Source organism: Cavia porcellus, unplaced genomic scaffold, assembly GCF_034190915.1.
Source record: "Cavia porcellus strain 051 isolate PalLab524CR breed Dunkin Hartley unplaced genomic scaffold, mCavPor4.1 scaffold_6, whole genome shotgun sequence".
NCBI classification, from domain to species: domain Eukaryota; kingdom Metazoa; phylum Chordata; class Mammalia; order Rodentia; family Caviidae; genus Cavia; species Cavia porcellus.
In genome coordinates, this window is record NW_026947489.1 from 28,412,808 (window position 1) to 28,431,784 (window position 18,977).

The following is an 18,977-nucleotide window of genomic DNA, read 5'->3' on the forward strand; positions in this document are numbered from 1 at the left end:
GTGACCCCCTGCCTCAGCCTTCAAAGTACTGCGATTAAGAGTATAGACTTGTGTCACCACACCTGGCCAGAGTGACTTTGCTGCCTTGTGTCATCTAGGACTAGCTTTGGAATACACTATTCTTTGTAGCTTTCTACATATTTCACTTATGTCTGGTGCATGCAAATTAGAAGTATTTCCCATTCATTAGATTTTCACTTGTTTTCATACCAGTTTCGATGTTCTGTTTTGGTTGATTCTATAATAACACATTTCACACTCATTTGTAATAATTTGACATTAATTTAGTTTCATTTGCTTCAGAAAACAAATCATTATTGTTCAGAAATACATTATTGTTCAGAAAACAAATCATGGTTTAGTTCTGTGTCATTAAGGGACATCTGCGTCATTATGGGATGGCATTTAAGGCTCTGTGCACAATGAATAAAGAATTTGGTGGCTTCACATGATTTTCTTCTCTAACATTCATAATCTGAGGGTTTTTGGATTGGTCTCTTTTGTCTTTCTTTATTACCAAGTCTGCCATTCAATTCTAAAAGAAGTCCCGGGGCTGGGGATTCAGCTCAGCGGCATAAGAACCTGCCTTGAAAGCAGGCGGGCATGAGTTCGATCCCCGGTACCGATAAAAAAAAAAACAAAAACAAAACACAAAAAAAGAAGTCCTCAGATTTCTAGAATCTGCTGAACTCACGGCAGTGGGGTGGGTGGGGGTGAGGAGCCTGTGATCTGAGGTGTCTGGAAGCCTTTGCAGCTGGCCAGCAGGACACACTGCTCTCACCTGTAGTGAGCTCCTAGCTTCAAGGAGCCACCAAGAGGTCAGACTTCCTGCTGGGTCAGGTGCTCCTCTCTTGGGGGCTGGCTTGGCATGAGTGGGCCACAGGGCTCTCAGTTCTGCTGGGTCCTCCATCTTCTGTCCTCAGCCCTAGAGAAATTGACTTCCTGCCACTGCTCCTGGATTTGTCTGCCTGCCGTGGTTGCATGTATCCTGACAGTTTAGGTCTGGAATCGTGCTCCACCCAGGGGCCCTGGGGCCCTGGCAGAGGTTTCTGGAGATGCAAGTTGACCCAGCCTGTTAAGAAAGAGGAGAAGCAACCTAGGGGTGGAGTTCCAAGATGTTTATAGAATCCGAGCACCTCTGAGGCTAATAGATTTGAAGTTGATCAAGACATTGACCGACACCTGGCTAGGAAGCTGGCATCTTCATGAAGATGGGGATGGAAAGCCTGTCACCTGAGGGACCACCCAGCCATCTGCCCAAGGTAATAGTGTCTTCTGAGACCATGGGACAGAATGATTCTGAGAGGCTTCACACAGATGAAATCATGGTGGTTCGCATCTTTGCATGGGGTGGGAGGCAGGTCTTGTGTCTGTGCTTGGGAATGTGGGGTGGGGGAGATGGAACAATACCCACAGAAGCATGGGCCTGCAGTTCAGAGCTTGGTTGGCAGATCCTTCCTTCTTTACCGTAAGAGTCCAGGCAGTAGTCTCTAGAAACCTTTTCATTTCCCTAAAGTCTCATCTCTCAGTGGAAACTCACCAGGTACAAAGCCCACTGCCACAAGTAGTGGGCTTCCTGGATCTGGCCTGAGCACCAGAATCGCCCCATGTGCTCAGGATCTCAGGGAACCCCAATTGCCTCCACTGCCAATTATTTACGGGGTCTAAGAGTTAGGAGGCTGCATAAGGAGCTTGTAGACTGCTCACCTATCTGCCACACACTTCCTCTTGGCTCTAACGAACTCCTTATCATCTGCCAGGGGCTAAGGCCAATAGGACTAGCTCCTCAGATGTCCCCTGATGCTCCAGATGGTGGCCATGAGCAAGTCAAGTATACCACGGTCACTGCCCAAGATTCTTTGCTTCATTCAGAGCCCACAATAGGCTTCTTCTTGTCTTGGTCCTGGATCCAGGCTTGAGCTACAGTCAGACAAGTAGCTCAGAATGGAGCTCCTGGAAAAGATGTGGTCAGAGCAGACTATACCCCAATGAACCTGGAGAGCCCTTCCCCATAAAAAAACAATGGCTCTTGCCTCAACCTGAGGTCAGGAGGACCTACCCCTAAATCATCCATGAGTGGAAACATTCTAGTGAGGTTCTGGGGGAAACTGAGGCTGAAGGGTAACAGAGTGGCCAGCCAGCCTCAGCCCCATCACCACCTCCCATCAGGAGTGCCTCATCCCAGAATAGCCAGCTTTGAGGTTTCTGGAATATCTCTCTTCAAAGTCCATCTCCCTCAAAAAGCCTATGCACCTTTCCTCCTCTGTCTGCTCTGGGTCCAGCCTCAGTGGTGAAATAAAAGTCTGAGTCTGCCTCATACCTGGAAAGCCCTCGCTTCTGGCTGTGTTCCTAGCACAGGTCCTAAACCCAGGTCCTCGACCCCCAGCCTTCAAGTCTGGTCCTGTGATGAGGCAGCAGCTTCAGCACCTCTCTTCTGTTGGAATGGGTGCCTGCAGCCCATGCAATGGCAGGAGCTTGGCTGGCAGGGCAGCCTGGTCATCCAGGACTGGCTCTGGGATGCGCCTCTGTGCAGTCCACGGGCAGCAGCTCAGCCCAACCCAGGAAGCTACAGGGTCCAAAGCCCTGTCCATAGTATCTGTCCTCCCCTCTCAGCCTTGCCCACACGGTCACCACAGTAGCTGGGGGCCAGCAAGGGATGGGGGGAGGGAGGAGGTTGCTCCTTTTCTCCTCTCACCAAAGACCAGGGTAATGGTCACAGATAATCTGAACCCCAGTCTGTGAGCTCAGCTCTTCCATGGTCAGGGAACAGCACTAAGCTGTTCACAAAAATTCCCTGGCAAACACAGGCCCTGGGCTCCTGCACAGGAGGAAAATGGCAGAGCCCCAGGATCCCTGTGCAGTGGGCAGAGTGACTGAGACCTTCACCAGGGCATGCCCAGGATCTGCAGGCGGTGAGGCTGGAGCACCCCTTGAGAAGCACTTGATAATCCAGATAGGAGGGTCCTTTGACAGGGGAAAGAGCCCTCTCAGAGAGGAACTGTGTTGGCTAATGTGTTAGCTTGGCAGGCATATTAGTCAAAGAAGAGTCTACAAGATTCTAGCATCTAAATTCCCAGAGGGCACTGGGAGAAATTTGTGCTGTTACAAAGAAGGAAAGCCCCAGGGTGGTAAATAGCACAGGATTTATAGCAGTGTTGCCTGCCCTGGCTGCTGCCTGCTTTGGGCACCAATAGTCTTTAGTGTTATCAGCTCTTACTGTAGCAGTTCAGCATGCTGTGACCAAGACAAAATCATGACTAGGCAAAACAAAATGCCACCCAAGAGAGACTCATGCTGCAGAATAAGGGAGAGACTTTATTAGGACTCCTGCTGCCGTGCATGGGCTGATCCTTTAAGGGTATAGTGAGGTAAGTTATGCAGGATAAAAGGCAGGCTTACACACGCACATTGTCAGACTCACAAGCTCATGGGTAGGGGAGGGGTTCCCGTCTCATAGATCTAACTCAGGAGGGGGTTGAGGAACGGAACCATCCAGAAATGCTGCAGGGCAGAGTTATCTGTGATGGGTTCACATTCAGAGCTTGCTGCAGCTATAGCAGATGTCTTCCAGAGCGACCACGGGGTGCCCAGAGTGGCAGGGATTATCTCTGTAAGGTTGGGGAGCATTAGTCCTTTCTCTCTATTCTCACATGAAAGGAAGAGGATTCCACAACTCTGCCCCCAGCCGATCTGCCATTTCCTGCTGCAGCCTGAACCATGATCCCAAGGACAGTGGTACACAAAGATTACTTGGTCCCCAGCAGAGCTGGCAGCCTGGAGATGTAGAGTGTGTCCACCCCCATGGATGTGAGCTACACAGCAGCTCCAGATGTGGGTGGCAGAACTTAGCAGTGTGCTATTTCTATCCAGGGGGAGCCCTCTGCCTGTTGGCAGCTCACTGTGCGGGTCCTGGAGGCGCGGAGACTGCACAGGGCTGATGTGTGTAAGTAGCTGTCCCTGGGTGCCAGAGGATGCAAAAGAATGGAGAGGCTCTGGAAGTGTCTTGTGGCTGGGCTGGGCTGTTCATGGTAGGACTCTGGTGAGGCTGATAAGTTTGCTCCTTCTGATGGTCCCTTGACTTTGGCAGTGAGTGAGACAGATCCATATGTGATCCTGCAGCTGCCAACTGCTCCTGGAACGAAGTTCAGGACCAAAACGGTCTCCAACTCCAGTCATCCTGTATGGAATGAGACCTTCAGATTCCTCATCCAGAGTCAGGTCAAGGTAAAGGCTGGGGCACCATTGGCTGCTTTCAGATAGCCACGCCCACCCCTCAAGGTCTTGGGATGCAGGGCTTCCTCCAGGACTATCAGCACTCAGGACAAGTTATACTCCAGCCTGTGCATGCTGTGTGTGGGAGAATGTGTGATCTCCAGAAGCTACTGCTCCTTTCTAAACCCATCTGTGCTGTGGACACAGTAGGTGCCCCCTTTTGAGGGCAGTGCTGTGCGGTTGAAGAGTGCACTATAATCACAAAAGGCTGCCACCATAGTATCCCACACCTCCCTTGGAGTATGCTTTAGGAAACCAGTAAAGCTGGGCAGTCTTTTTCAGTAGAACTCTATTTTTGATAAAAATAAAAATCAAGAGCCGGGTGTGGTGGCACACACCTATAATCCCAGCACTTGGGAGGCTGAGGCAGGAGGATCACTGTGAGTTTCAAGTGAGCCTGGGCTACTTACTAAGTCTAGGCTGGCATGAACTACATAGTCTCAAAAAAAAAAAAAAAACGTCAAGAGGAGGAAATTAGGGACTTAGTTGGACTTCTTTTCTTTCTTTGGGGAGGTGGGGGTTGGTGGGGATTTTTTTGTTTGTTTTGTTTTGGGGGGCAGGGTCTCACTTTGTAGCTCAGGTTGGCCTTGAACTCATGATGATCCTCCTGCTTCAGACTCCCAAGTGCTGGGATTATGGGCATGTACCACCATGCCTGGCTGTTGGATCTTTATACTTTTAAATTTCACAGTTATTCATGAGTGGTGGTCAAAATGAAAAGATAATACACTGTTGCTGTTCCTGTCCCCTAGAATGTTCTGGAGCTGAGTATCTATGATGAAGATTTAATTACAAAGGATGAAATCTGCTTCAGGATTTTCTATGATGTCTCAGAAGTCCTCCCTGGCAAGCTGCTCCAGAAAACCTTTTCCTTGGGACCTCAGGTAGGCAGGGAAGTCCCTATGGGCCCACCTCATTCAGTCCAGGCTGAGGAAGGACTCGGTTGTTCTACCTCCTGGGATGCTGCTCGCTGAAGCAGTATCAGAAAGCTGGGACGCTTCCCAAAGAGATTTGCGTTTTAGTAGGAAGGGGGCCAGCTCACCCACGAGGCTCCAGACTACATCACTGAGAGCATTAGCCTTAGTCATGGCGGGAGGGAAGTCTGGGAAGTGGAGGGAGCATCCCTTAAGACACAACAATCCCTCGGGTGCGGGCTCTCCCTGCTGCTCATGGGCCCCAGGCCTGCTCTGTGCTGGGGAGAGGAGAGGAGGAGAAGATGGGGACCGGCATCCTCCAGTCTCCTTTCACTCAGCCCTTTGTCTACTCCTTCAGCGTGGCCCGGGGCTTGGGGAGCCAGAAAGAGGAAGCACTGTTCTCTGTAGACTTGCTAGCTGCAGCAATGTGGGCAGATCATCTTCTCGACCGCTCCTCAGTTTCCTCATTGTGAATGGGAAATAACTGTAACACCATGGATCCCCGCTTAAGACAAGTTGGGATGATAAGGCATATAAAAGAACGGTACTGTCTGCTTATGTTCACTGCTGAGACAAGACATATACAACTTAGGTCTCTTTTGGCTGACAGTGTCAGAGGTTCCAGCCTGTGGTTGGTTGGATCCAAGGCAGAAACATCATGGTTGAAATTCAGGGCAGACGAAAGCCCTCACCTCATGGCAGCCAGGAAAGAGGGAGAGAGCAAGGAAGAGTCAGAGAGGGAAGGGGCCGGGGACTGGATCTGCTCTTCCAGGTCACACTCCCGGTGACCCACTTCCCTCACCCAGGCCTCACCTCCTCACAGCACATTTAGCTAAGAAATCATCAATGGATTCATCAGCGCTGAGGTTAGAGTCGGTCGCCTTCCACAGCTCCACATCTGAACATCGGGAGTATACGATGGTGGGAGGGAGATACTGGACATTTTTGACCCAAACGATACCATGTGTCGGCTGTAAGTGTTGATGACTTGCTCATACTCTTTGATCTTAGGGACAGGAAGAGCTGGATGTGGAGTTTCTGGTGGAAGAAATGTGAGTAATGCCCTGTTTACTCACATTTATACATGAGTAATGTCACACAACCCAGGGCGTGACCAGGTAGCCAGGCTTTGTTCAGGAAAATGGCCCTGACCTAGAATTGTGTTGTCTTGCCCAGCTGAGAGTCATGGTCCCTTATCAACCCCTGCCAGAGAGGTCTGGAGCTCCCTGAGGACAGCTGAGGGAGAAAGGCCAATAATGTCCCTGCCCTGCTGTCTCCCCTTTTCATTCTGCACAGCGCCCCTCACTGATCTTTAGCCAGGATGTAAGAGCCCTCAGTATCACCCAGAGAAGCAGCAGGTGGGCAGGACCCTTGCCATGAGGGGCAGAGCAGTGTAGGATGGGCCTGTCTCCACCAAACCAGACACGTGGTTTTATTTTTCTAGATCCGACCCTCCAGAAAACCTGATCACCAACAACGTCCTTGTGGTAAACACCTTCTTCTCCGTTCTTAGGGGAGGGACCCAGAGCAAAGAGATGGGGGCAGGAGCACTGAGATAGGAGACAAGGGACAAGGCAGGGGAAAGCTTTGTGGGGAGACCACCCTAGTGTCCTAGCCAGGGATCACCTGTGGCTGTGTAGGGCTTTGGGGGTGTGGTGCTAGAGCTAAGGGACACAAGAAGAGAGGGTTCTGTTGAGAGGAGGTCTGAGGCTTGATGGCCGAGGGATGGTTGGGAGTATCAGATGCTTCCTGATGGGGCCTGGTCATGTCTGAGGAGCTCGGAGTTCTTGTTTGGAGTTGTGAAGCTATATGAGCGGCTAGAAGCTCAGTAAAGCCAGGATGACTGGGTTGACAGTGGACATGGGGCCTCCTGGGGGATCCAGATTGACCAAGGCTGAGCAACTGCAGTAGATTAGAGGTGAGGTGAAGGGTTCTACACACAGTCCGATTCTGGGCCCCCCTTCTTGTTCTGTGTGTGATGGATTTGGGACAGAAGGGCTCTCAGAGTGAAGGCTGAGGTGGTCCTAGCTGACCCTGCACAGTCACCACCATGGTCCGTCCCAGGCCAGGGAGCTGTCGTGCCTGGAAGTCCATCTGGACGGAGCAGAGAGCTGCTGTGGGTTAGCAGGTAAGAATGGCAGGAGGGTCTCTTGACACGGGAAGTGGGAGTCTCCTGGGTGATATGGGGAAGGCTCTTTTCAGAATCTAATGTACCATGGTCCAGCCTACCTGACCTCTTTCCAGATTTACTGCTAATTTCCCAGGTCAGAGCTTGAGTTCTTGCCAACCTGCCCACTGTCTCCCTAGATGGGGACAAGCTGGAGCTGGAGCTCGTCCTGAAGGGGTCCTTTGAAGACACGCAGACATCTGCTCTGGACGCGGCCTCTGCCTTCCGCTTCCATTACCTGGCAGCCCAAGACACAGAGCTACATGGATGCCTGAGGGTGAGTCTCTGCTCTCCAGCTCTCCCCACCCTTTTAGCCAGTTCCAGTGGTGGCAGAGTCCCCTTCTCCTGCCTCCTGGCAAGGTCAGGTGTCCTGTGGCCTCCTCAGCTTCCCTCGCTTAAGTACCCCAGCCTGGAAGACAGAGAGGATCATCAGGGGCCGCTACACCATGCAGGTCTTGGTTCGAACACACTGGTGGCTCCTCCAATGATGCTCTTGGAATAAAACTTGACCCCAGTGCCCATAAGGTGCACATAGCCTGCCCTTCACCACCTCTGCTGTCTTGTGTGGCACATCCTCTTATTCATGCTCCAGCTGCTTTTGTGTCCTCTTGCTTTACACCATGCCAGCAGCTCTCCCTGTCCTCCACCAGTTCCCTCTGAGGCCACCTCCCACTGCCTTGGTTACTCTGTCCTGCTGATGGCTGGTGTCCTCCTTCCCAAGGCCACATTCCATTTCTAAAGACATGTAATGTGATCAGAGGGAACAATACCTTTGCACTAAACACGTACTGGCCATTATTATTTTGTACTTGTTAGCATCTAATTGTTAGCTTCACATTAGTAGGATGGGATCGTGGCAGTTAGATGCTCAGTAAGCACTTGTTTGATGTTTTGGTATTAGGAATGGAACTTAGGACCTTGTGCTTGCCAGGCAGGCACACATGCTGCTGAGCTATATCCCTGGCCAACACTTGCTGAATGAATGAAAGAATGAATGTTTTCTTCCAGAGCTCCAGAAGCAATGGTTGGCACTCGAACAACTCAGTTGGGCACTTCACTGTGCCCCTGAGGTCTTTGGCCAGGGGAAAAGAGGTGACCATTAGTGTTCCTGCTACAGATGTAAGTGGCCTTGACTGTAGGGAAGTACTGTGGAAATAAAGACAGACTTGTCTCCAGGGGACATCCATGTCCCCCAGGATTAGGACATCCTGAGCATGGTTTCTTGCTCTGATTTTAGGACTCAGGAGTGAGGCTGAAGCTCAAGGCAGATAGCTGGTAAGGGACATTTGTATCTGTGGGAACAGTGGGGAGTTGTTATAGAAGGGGAATTCTGCGACACAGGTGGCTCTTGGGGTTGGATCAAGGAGGTAATTTGGCAGCTCCCTGCAGGCTTGGTCAGCCAGTGAGCCATGCAGGCGCCCCCTGACTCTTGGGTCCTCTTCTGTCCCAGCCCTAAGGAGATGGCCGTGCGCCTGGGCTTTGATCTCTGTGCAGAAGAGCAGGCCTTCCTGAGCAGGAGGAAGCAGGTGGTGGCCAAGGCCCTGAAGCAGGCTCTGCAGCTGGACAGAGACCTACAGGAAGATGAGGTCTGGGAGAACATGAGGGATGTGGGTCCAGATACCCCAGATTGACCTTGTGAAGCTCCCTGATTCCCGTACCCTCCTCAGACACCCCAGGCAATGGAAAATGGGGTGGGAAGGGAGAGAAGGGGCAAGTAGGTACACTTGGGGTTCTTGGTCCCTTGGGGCTCTGACTTGGGCTGAGGGATGTACCTGACCATATCAGGACCTGATCTCAAGGCTCTTGGGCTAGAGGCACAGAGTAGGATGCTGCTTGGGGTCTCCGTCCCTGAACCAGCCTGTATCTGTGTGGTCCAGGTCCCTGTTGTGGGCATCATGGCTGAAGGAGGAGGTGCTCGGGCCATGACCTCACTCTTTGGACACCTACTGGCCCTGCAAAAGCTGGGCCTCCTGGACTGTGTGACCTACCTGAGTGGTATCTCGGGTGCTACATGGTAAGTGCTATGGGGACTGGGACAGCAGAGATGACCGGGGCCTGGTGGGGAGCAGGACGGACACCAGGGGAGCCTGCATATGGGAATATCACAAAGGTGTGAGCAGGCATTTTCTTAAAACAGAAAACAGAAACAGAATTGCTGCCAGGAATGGTGGCAGGTGGTCTCTTTCCTGACATTACTGAGGGCCTGAAGGTGAGTGGTCCAAAGGGAGTTAGGCTTGGTCTCACAACACCACTTAGGCTTGGGTGACCTTAGTAACCTTCTCCCCTGAGTCTCAGTGGGCCTTTCTCCACAGTGAGTGAGCGCAGGGCAGGCATGGAACAGCCCATGTCAGCATTTAACTAACAACTGGCACTAACAAAGTGCTCCAGACTGGTAGCCCTTTTTTCTGCCATAGTTATTCCCATGGTTAGTGCTCAAATAGTTCCTGAGGTGGTTCTCTTCTTGCTTATAAAGTACAGAGGAAACTGAGGTCAAGAGTTACCATTTTAGCATTGCATATGATGAGGTGGGCCATTTCACTATGAAAGATTTGTTCCTTTGAGTCTCACTGAAATGTTACAGTAAAGTGTGAAAGAGAATTGAATCCTCAGAGATGTTTAGGTGACAGCAGCTGGCTAGCAGAGTCATGAGAACTTCAGGACAGGCCCATGAAGATGGGGGTAAGATTTAGTGCTGTCCAGTAGGGTGGCCACCACTCACAGTGGCTACTGACTCCTTAAAATGAGGTCCATCCAAATTGTGTTATAAACATATATTTGAAATTTTAGCTTGAAAGACACCAAATTACAACAATACTTCTAGGGATTATATGTCAAAATGGTATTTTTGATGTCTTGAATTAAATGCAATATATTATTAAAGTTAATTCTCACTGATTTCTTTAAACTTTTTTATTGTGGCTACTGGGAAATAGAAAATTCCATTTGGGGCTAGAGCTATAGCTCAGGACTAGAGCACCCGTCTAGCATGAGCAAGGTCTTGATCCCTGAGCCAGGACTTGGTTATCACCGCCGCCAAAAAAAAAAGTAAAGAAAATGAAAATTACCTATGCAGGTCACACCCTACTACTGGACAGCAGGGATGGGCAAAAGAGAGCTCCACACGGTTCCAGGACAAATGCAGTCCTGGCAGCAGGACCCCTGTCTGGGGAGAAGCTGCCTGTGGGAAGGCGCAGTCACAGGACAGCCTCCACCAACCCTCTCCTCTTCCTACCCCAGGACAATGGCTCACCTGTACTGTGACCCAGAGTGGTCGCAGAAGGACCTCCATGGACCCATTAGCCACATCAGGGAGCATCTGGCCAAGAGCAAGATGAGAGCTTTCTCTCCCGAGCATCTCGCAAGCTACCGGCGGGAGCTGCAACTACGGGCCTCCCAGGGGCTCCCCACCACAGCGGTGGATCTCTGGGCCCTTTTGCTGGAGTTCGCCCTGCATGGTCAGGTACTGCGCCTGCGCGGGAAGCCTCCCAGGAAGGTGGAGGGGCGGAGCCTTGAAGGCCGTGGGACCCACTGAGTTTTGCCATCCTTGCGACACTGCCTTTCTGAGGTCGGCAGCTCTTTGGTTAATTGCTATTAACAGAAATTCGTGAATCTCCCAAGATCTGGGGATAAGTCAGTATTAGTCAGTGAGATAAAGCTCTTGCATTGAGATTTCTAGAACGGCTTTTATTTATACTGCAGTATAAAATGTTATTATTATCTTCAGTGTTGTATTAAAAGCCCAGATTTTAGAAACAGAGTTCCTGGGTTCCCATTCCTGTGCATTTTACTCGTTGTGTGTCCCTTCTTAATCTCTGTGCCTTGGATTCATCTGCGCGACAACATGGAGCACAGACGTGTTTACTGCAATGGTTCTTCATGGAGAGTTTAGTAAGTTAACTGTGGGATCTTACACTAACTGATACAACTGTTAAAATTGAGTGATTCTTCCACTGGTAACCATCTGAATAAAGTTTCAAAAGCATCTGAAACAACAGAAAGACAAAAAAGTATGTTTAGCTTGCAAAATACATGTAAACTGTCTGGCTGAGGAGGTGGCTTTCCTAGCGTGAACAAGGCCCTGGGTTCCATCTCCAGTACTATTTTTTAAAATCAAATTTATTAATAGCAGAAGAAAGAAATAATGTCTCCTCGAATTTTGGAGGTTGTTATTTTTACTAGTACATGATTATGATCACATTTCTCATGGGGAGCTGGTACATGTACACAACACATTTTCATTCTTTTTTTCATCCCTTTGTCCCTGCTCCATTTCTCCTCAAATTTTTAAAACTTTTATTTTCACTGGCAAGCATAGTATCACTTTTATTTTTATTAGGTTAGCAATACTTATGCAAATATCAATATTTATTATTAAACATTATTAAAATCTTCACACCTAAAAAAAATGCGTGAACCATAAATACCAATGTAATAAATATGCATGACTTCACCAGACACTCTCAGCGGAAACCCCTCACTGTGTTTTCTCTCCAGCCTGCTTTTCTTCCTGACCTCAGAGCTTCCACATCATCCATCACACGAATATCTACAATCTATGCACTGTTCTATTCTATGTCACACATAATTCCATATAATGTACTTTATACACCTTTATTACATGGATATTTATTTCATATGATTTAATATCTGTACCTTTAAGAAAAATATTACTTGCAAGAATGCTTGTGCACAAGTCTCATTGTACATATGTGTTAGAGGCTTGTCACGCCTCTGATATTTACATTCAGGAGTTGAACTGTTGGGCTTCTGGATCTGTACCGTGTCTTTTCTAGCTACTATCAAATTGTTTTCCAAAGCAATAGTGTTAATTCACAGTCCCATTACCAGTGTGCAAAAACTTCTTTGTCTTTATGAGACAGGGTTTCACTATGCAGTTCAGGCTGGCCTGGAACTCACTTTGTAGCCCAGGCTGGACTTGAACTTGCAACACTCCTCCTGCCTCAGCCTCCTGAGTGCTGGGATGACAGGCATGCCTCATCACACCTGGTGATGTGTAATATTTCTTTCACTACATCTTCTGCAGATTTGTATTTTCATCTATAGATATGAAAGTCCATTGTAGTTTTCTGTTTCCTTGAATTTTACTGAGATGTTATAGTTTCAAGTATATTTATCATTTGGGATCCTCTTCCATGAATTACCTACTTAAGTTCTTTCCCAATTTTCTATTTAGTTTGGTTTTTTTTTTACAGTTCTTTTTAGAATTTTTACATAGTCTGCATTTAACATTTTACCAGCTGTGACCCTCTTGATGCATAACTCAACAGTCTTATTATCATTTTCTCTTTTATGTTGTATGTTTGAAGTGTTTTCCTTTTCCTTCCCCCAAGTTATAAAATCCTTCTCTATATTCTAACATAAGCTTTAAAACTTTGTTTCTTACAACTGGGGCTTGAATGCACCAGAATTTAAGTCTCATATGGCTAGGGGTCAATTTTTGGAGGCTGTTTCCTGGGATGCTTTCTTTCCTCATATACAGGTAGGGACTTTTCCAGTCTTGTTTGTGAATTTCTTTTGTCTCCCTGTTGCATTACTCACCTTGGATCAGGTTCCTGTGCCCCCAGGGCTCTTCTTGAGCTCTCTGTTCCATTGCACGGGACTGGCTGCCCTAGGTTCCCATTGATACAGTTCATGTCTCTGCCCCTCCTGAGTGCTTTTTTGTTGCTCCCCTTGCTGCATTCAATATGAGGTTGCATCTTGTGGTTTATTCTGCCATCTATTCTTCATTTTCTCTTCACTAAAACTCTGGGGTCTACAGTGGTTCCCTGCATTCTAAGGGCACAGAAAGCTTCAGGTCATCCTGGATCAGAGGAGCACAGAGCTTCCCTCCAGCTCTGGTTAGCTGAATGAGGGGCTGCTTGCAGCCTGTAGCTGTTCTCAGCAAGAAGGCCCAGGCAATCAGCCTCACATGGTTTGGGACAGGGCATTACATGTGCCAGAAATGTGTCAGCCTTGTCTTCGGCTTTTTGGGCTACAAGAGTCCCTAGGGGACTCCCAACCTCCCACAGCAGCCCTTACCAGCTGATTTACTTAGCAAGCAGGAATTTGGCTAAATATACACATGTCTTCCTCTCTACTCAGACTCAGTCTATTAGAAATTGCTTTGGAATTAGTCTTTTAAAAAAATCTTCCTGGTTACCTGATGACCAAGCAAGTGTACATCCTTGGAGTCTAGCTCAGCCATCTCCTGAGTTAGCTAAAAGGGGACTATGTGTGCTTTCTGGAAAGAAATGTGCATGTGTATGTCCTTGTACATGTGCCTGCACTGGGTGCCACTAACCTCATCCACTCCACCCTTAAACCCAAAGAGGTGGGCTCTGAAAGCCCAGGATGCAGGAAAAGGGACCATCAATGTGTGTGATGCAAGCTGTGTAGTCCACAACTTGTATAGCCCCAAGTGGCGACCCTGCAGAGGGGCCTGGGCAGAAGTGCCTCCACATCCCAACTCCCAGAACCCAGAGGGCTGCTGCCTCCTCATCCCCAACATGTTCTCCTGCACTGTTCCTTTCCTGTGGAGCTGCCACCGCACCTCACTTTGGCTCTCATCCCTCTGATGCTAGGTGATGGATCAGACGCTGTCAGGACAGAGAGATGCACTGGCGCGGGGTCAGAACCCTCTGCCCCTCTACTTGAGCCTTAATGTCAAAGAGGACACTGTGGACACCCTCCACTTCAAGGGTATGGTCCTATCCACTCTGTCCTCCAGTACACATGCGCCTCAGGCCTGTTCCCCATCTCCCCACCCCCAGCTCTCCACAGAAGCCAAGGCTGGAATGACTGTATAGATTGCCCCAAAATGGTACTGATGGGCCCAGGGCCAGCCCCAGCAGCACTGTGTCCTTGGACTGGGCACTGAAGCTTATGGACTGGGTTGGTGGAGAGTGGTCAACCAGGGGTCTGTTTTCCTCAGTCTGCTGAGTTGGTACTGGGCAGTGGGGAGGCTGAGACCTGCCCAGGATGGGAGGCAGTATCTTTGGCCCTTGCTAATGATGTGACTCCTCCAGCCCACTCTCCCCAACCCTTCCCTGCCTCTCCTTCTTACCCCAACAGAGTGGGTCGAATTCTCCCCTTATGAGGTCGGGTTCCTGAAGTACGGAGCTTTTGTGCCTCCTGAGCTCTTTGGCTCTGAGTTCTTCATGGGGCGACTGATGAGGAGACTCCCTGAATCTCGGATCTGCTTTCTGGAAGGTGAGAGCACTTACTCTGGAGGCACTGGCCAAATGGCTTCCTGGACCTGATCTCTGTAGCTGGGTCTGGGCAGAGGAGAGGGGAGAGACTGGGTGGTGAAGAGGAGCCATTGTGGGAAGGGCTTTTTCCCCTGCTGGCATTTCCCATCAGCACCAGGTGTGAGGGCCTTCGGCTTCCAGGGATGAGGAGGCAGGGCTCTGGGGCCTGAGGGCTGCCCTCTTCTGGGGTTGGCTTCAGGTATCTGGAGCAACATTTTCTCCATAAACGTGATGGATGCCTGGTGTAACCTCACCTGGTCTCATGAGAAATGGACACAGCATGTCAAGGACGAGATACATAACACAGGTGAGAGAGGGTCCCTGGGGTGGAGGGGGGAGAAGGGCTGGCATTTCTGGGCCTCTTGCTGGAGCATTGCCTGTTTCTCTGGTCATAGACAAGGAGCCAGGGGATTGCATGAGGACCTCTTCACTGGTGGAGTCCTGGCTGCAGCCTGGAACGGCCCTGGCACGAGCATTCAAGGGGTTCCTGACAAGGAGGCCGCTGTGCCACCATGGTGCCAACTTCCTCCACGGCCTCCAGTTACACCAGGGGTACTATGGCCAGAAAGACTTCTCTACTTGGGCGGGTAAGAACTATGGTCCTGTGCCCCCAGTGGAACTCTGGACTCCCAGATGGGTGTGGGCCATGATGGTTGACCTGCAGAGGCCTCAGGGGCCATAGCATCCATATCTGGAGGGAGGTCTGGAAAAGATCCCATTGGGAGGGCTTGGGGAGGGACCGGGCACCAAGGAGTGGCAGAGGTACAAAAGGGATGTAGAGGTGAATGTGGCCAGAGAGGATGGGTGGGCCACCCATGGCAGATGGCTGCCTCTGATTATCTCTACCTCTCTTGCCAGACTGCCAGTTGGACTCCACTCCTAGCCAGCTGACCCCCCAGGAGCCCCAGCTCTGCCTGGTGGACACCGGTTACTTAATGAACAACAGCTATCCCTCCATGTTCCAGCCAGGCCGCAGGCTGGACCTCATCCTCTACTTTGGCTACTCCCTGTCTTCACACTTTGAGGTGTCCAGGCTGTCCCATGGGAACCCCAGACCTCTGCCTAGTCAGACCAGGCTTTGGGGACAAGCAACAGACCCCTGACCCACAGCCTACACTTCCCATGTCCCCAAGGGAGGAGAATGACAGGGTGGTGCTGGGGTTCTAGGCCCCAAGAGAACAGGATGGAGTTCAACACACCTACCCTTACAGAGGAGCCACTGCGCCATGTGGGAGAGGCCTCTGGGATTTCCAATCCGACCACCCCCTTACCCTGCAGACTACTGGGGACTCTGGGTGGAGCAATGCTGGGGTGGACACTTCGGTCCTCTACTAAGGTCCTCTAAGCTTGAGGACTTGAATCATCCATTGATGACCACAAGTGGGGAGAGCAAGTTGGGTTTGCAGCCCACCTAAAGGTTTTACCTCCTGGGATCCTCAGATGTGCCCCGTGACAGTCCAGCACAGAACCAGCCTGCTGTCTAGATGCTGAGGGCATAAGCAGGCATTCTCTAGAGTAAAGATTTGGGGTGACTGTGCTTTCTCTGCCCTGCCAGGCACTGCAGCAGGCTGAGCTGTACTGCAGGACCCAGGGGCTGCCCTTCCCCCATGTGGAGGCCAGTGCTGAGGACCACCGCCAGCCTGGGGAGTGCTACCTGTTCTCGGACCCCACCTGCCCGGAGGCCCCTGTCCTGCTCTGCCTCCCCCTGGTCAATGTCTCCTTCAAGGATCACTCCGCCCCTGGTGAGGCAGCCTCTCCCCAACTGCCCAGGGAAGGTTTAAGGCCAGGCCCACAGCCTGGAGAGCCAAAGTTCCCTTGTTTCTACCCTGAGCTTTGGGAACCATGTACTAGCCCAGTGGCCTTTCTCCTGGCTGTTTCCACCTTACCCAGGGGTGCTCAGTTAGGATGGCAGGACAAGTGTCATGCTCCCCAGAGTGTGGCAGCAGAAAAGGCCCACTATCCCATAATAACACTCTGCCACCCACACGAGTGTTTGTGGGCACAGGGCATCGAGAGCTGGGAGGAAAGCAAGAAGCCTTCCATGGAGAGTGGCCCCACCTCCCCCCAGTGCAAAGTTTAGTCCAGTGGTGGAGGCCTCTGGGCCTGCTCCTGACCCTGTTCACCCCTGCACAGGTGTCCCGCGCAGCCCCACAGAGCTCCAGGCTGGTCAGGTGGACCTCAACAAGACCACCACGCCCTATTTCCTGCACAACATGACCTACTCAGAGGAAGACTTTGACCGCCTGCTACAGCTGAATGACTACAACCTGCGGAACAGCCAGGGCACCATCCTGAAGGCCCTGAGGATGGCCCTGAAGCACAGGGCCCCAGAGTCTGGGCGTCAAGGGGCCCAGGTGTAAGGTTGCTCAGGGGTCCCAAGATCCTGCGGGCCTGGGGCCTGACTACCTGCTGCTGGACCCTTCTTAGTGAGAGCCCTTCTTAGCTCCTGTTCTCCAGCTCTCCCAGCCTGGGCCACCTTTTTAGCTCATCTTACTGCCCTGATGCTTGCCCTGAGGTTCATAGCTGGCTCGAGGGTTGGAACTAAACTCGTCCTCTGGCTAGCATTTTAGCCGGGTATGGAGGTGCACACCTGTAATCCAAGCGCCCTGGAAAGCTAAGGCAGGAAGACTGCAATTTAGTGATTAGTGAGACTCTTGTCAATCAATCAGTCAATCAAATAATCAAGCAATCAAAGGGTGATTCACTCAATGCAAAGAGCCTGAGTTCAATCTCCAGTGGTGGAGAGGGAAGAGCAACTGGTCATATTAGATAAGTCTTCACAAGTAACTGCTTTCATACTTGAGCAGAATGGATTTGAGGTGGTTTCAGGTACCAGGAGTCACACTCTCTTTTCTTCTGTCTTTCACTGTACAAGTCTTATACTTTTATAAATTTATTCCTCAGTATTTTTTTTCCTTGAGACAAGGTCTCACTATGTAGTACAGGCTGGACTTGAATTTGCAGTCTTCCTGCCTCAGCCTCCTGACTGCTGAGATTACAGATATGCACTACCATACCTGGATATTCTTAAATATTTTATTGTTATGGTGTTGCAAATGGAATTATTAATTTCATTTTCAGGTAATTCACTGGTATTGCATAGAAGCACAGTTTTTAAAATTCTGTTTAATTTGGGGGAATTTTTTCACTTGTTTTGATACCGGGAATTGACACTCAGGACCTTGTGCTTACCAGCCAGGTGCTGTGCGCTGAGCTACATCCCAGGGCCCAGCACAGTTTATTTTTCTATTTTGATTTTGTGTTCCAAAATCTTGCTTGTTTATTAGCTCTAATTCTGTATTGGTGGATTCCTTAGAACTTTGTACATATAGAACGTGTCATCTGCACATAGAGGTGATTTCCTTTTTTCTTTTTACTTTAATGCTTTCTGTTTCTCTTTCTTCTGGCCTGGTTCCCCTTACTAGAATCTCTAGCCCAGTGCTGATTGTGCAGACCTGAGTGTCTTGTTCCTGATAGAGGAATGTGTTAATCTTTTCTCCTTTGGTTCTGGCTTTGTCTTCTATGTTCTTTATCAGATTTAGGAAGTCCCCTTCTATTCAGTTTGTTGAGTGTTTTGAGTTTCTTTCTTTTTTTTCCTATGCAACTATTGAATTTTGTCAGATGATTGTGGGTGTGTGTTGTGTCTATTAAGATAATAGTGGGGCTTTTGTCCTGTATTATATTAATGTACTCTGCATTAATTGCTCTTGCCTTCCTGGAACCATAGCGTATAATTCCTTATAGGCATCATGGGCATCACTTGGGTACTTTGCTTCTCACACTCAAAGGCACACACACACACACATACACACACACATGCACCAACTATGGCTGCCCTGGCCTGATGTGGGTGTCACAGTGAAGGGTTCACAACAGATCTAGGCTCAAGATCACCTCATTATCCTCTGATCTCCCTTTGCTCAGGATTTTTCTTTCTCTGCTTCTGTATGTATTTGGCTTTCAGCACAATCTTGTTCCTCTGCCTCCTAGAAAAGTTACAAAGACATCTTTCGTGAAATCATTGCTACTTCCCAACAGCACCCAATCCAGGCAAAACTTTGCTTCCTGAGCGCTCCCTCAGATTACCTTTCCCAAGCCCAGTCCTTCCGTAAGCCTCCTCTGAGCCACCCTCTTACATTCCCTGTGATGCACTGTCTCCTTAGTACCAACAAACTCTCATTCATTCAAGTACCAAGGAGGTTCCTGTGGCCTTTCACTGGAGGGCATCGACCCACTAAGCAACTTGCTCAAGATCACTAGACCTGAAAATGGCAAAGGCAGGCCTGGAAGTGGAGGCTTTCAAGATCAGCCCCCAGACTTGTAAGCCCTGTACCACCCCAAACCTTTGGCCTGACTTTGCAGCATGCACCTCTTGCA

The 18,977-nt window shown here is 49.9% G+C and overlaps 1 protein-coding gene across 1 annotated transcript; it reads left to right on the forward strand.

Moving 5' to 3' along the window:
• Positions 1-1,217: 1,217 nt before the first annotated feature.
• On the forward strand, positions 1,218-18,286 carry Pla2g4d (phospholipase A2 group IVD). The gene is made up of 20 exons (XM_063250211.1): positions 1,218-1,262; positions 3,871-3,943; positions 4,088-4,224; positions 5,025-5,156; positions 6,198-6,238; positions 6,631-6,673; positions 7,251-7,314; positions 7,494-7,630; positions 8,362-8,472; positions 8,591-8,628; positions 8,804-8,939; positions 9,231-9,367; positions 10,591-10,813; positions 13,935-14,052; positions 14,425-14,562; positions 14,800-14,907; positions 14,996-15,187; positions 15,459-15,625; positions 16,156-16,342; positions 16,734-18,286. Exons 1-20 carry the CDS (start codon positions 1,218-1,220, stop codon positions 16,958-16,960), a joined length of 2,454 nt encoding a protein of 817 aa, XP_063106281.1. The 3' UTR covers positions 16,961-18,286.
• The last annotated feature ends 691 nt before the right edge of the window (positions 18,287-18,977 follow it).

Excerpts from the sequence above, each read along its gene's own strand:
- Pla2g4d (XM_063250211.1), top strand. The coding sequence starts at position 1,218 with ATGGAAAGCCTGTCACCTGAGGGACCACCCAGCCATCTGCCCAAG. Across the intron at positions 14,563-14,799 it reads TCGGATCTGCTTTCTGGAAG|GTATCTGGAGCAACATTTTC; the intron begins GTGAGAGCACTT and ends GGTTGGCTTCAG. Across the intron at positions 15,188-15,458 it reads AGACTTCTCTACTTGGGCGG|ACTGCCAGTTGGACTCCACT; the intron begins GTAAGAACTATG and ends CTCTCTTGCCAG.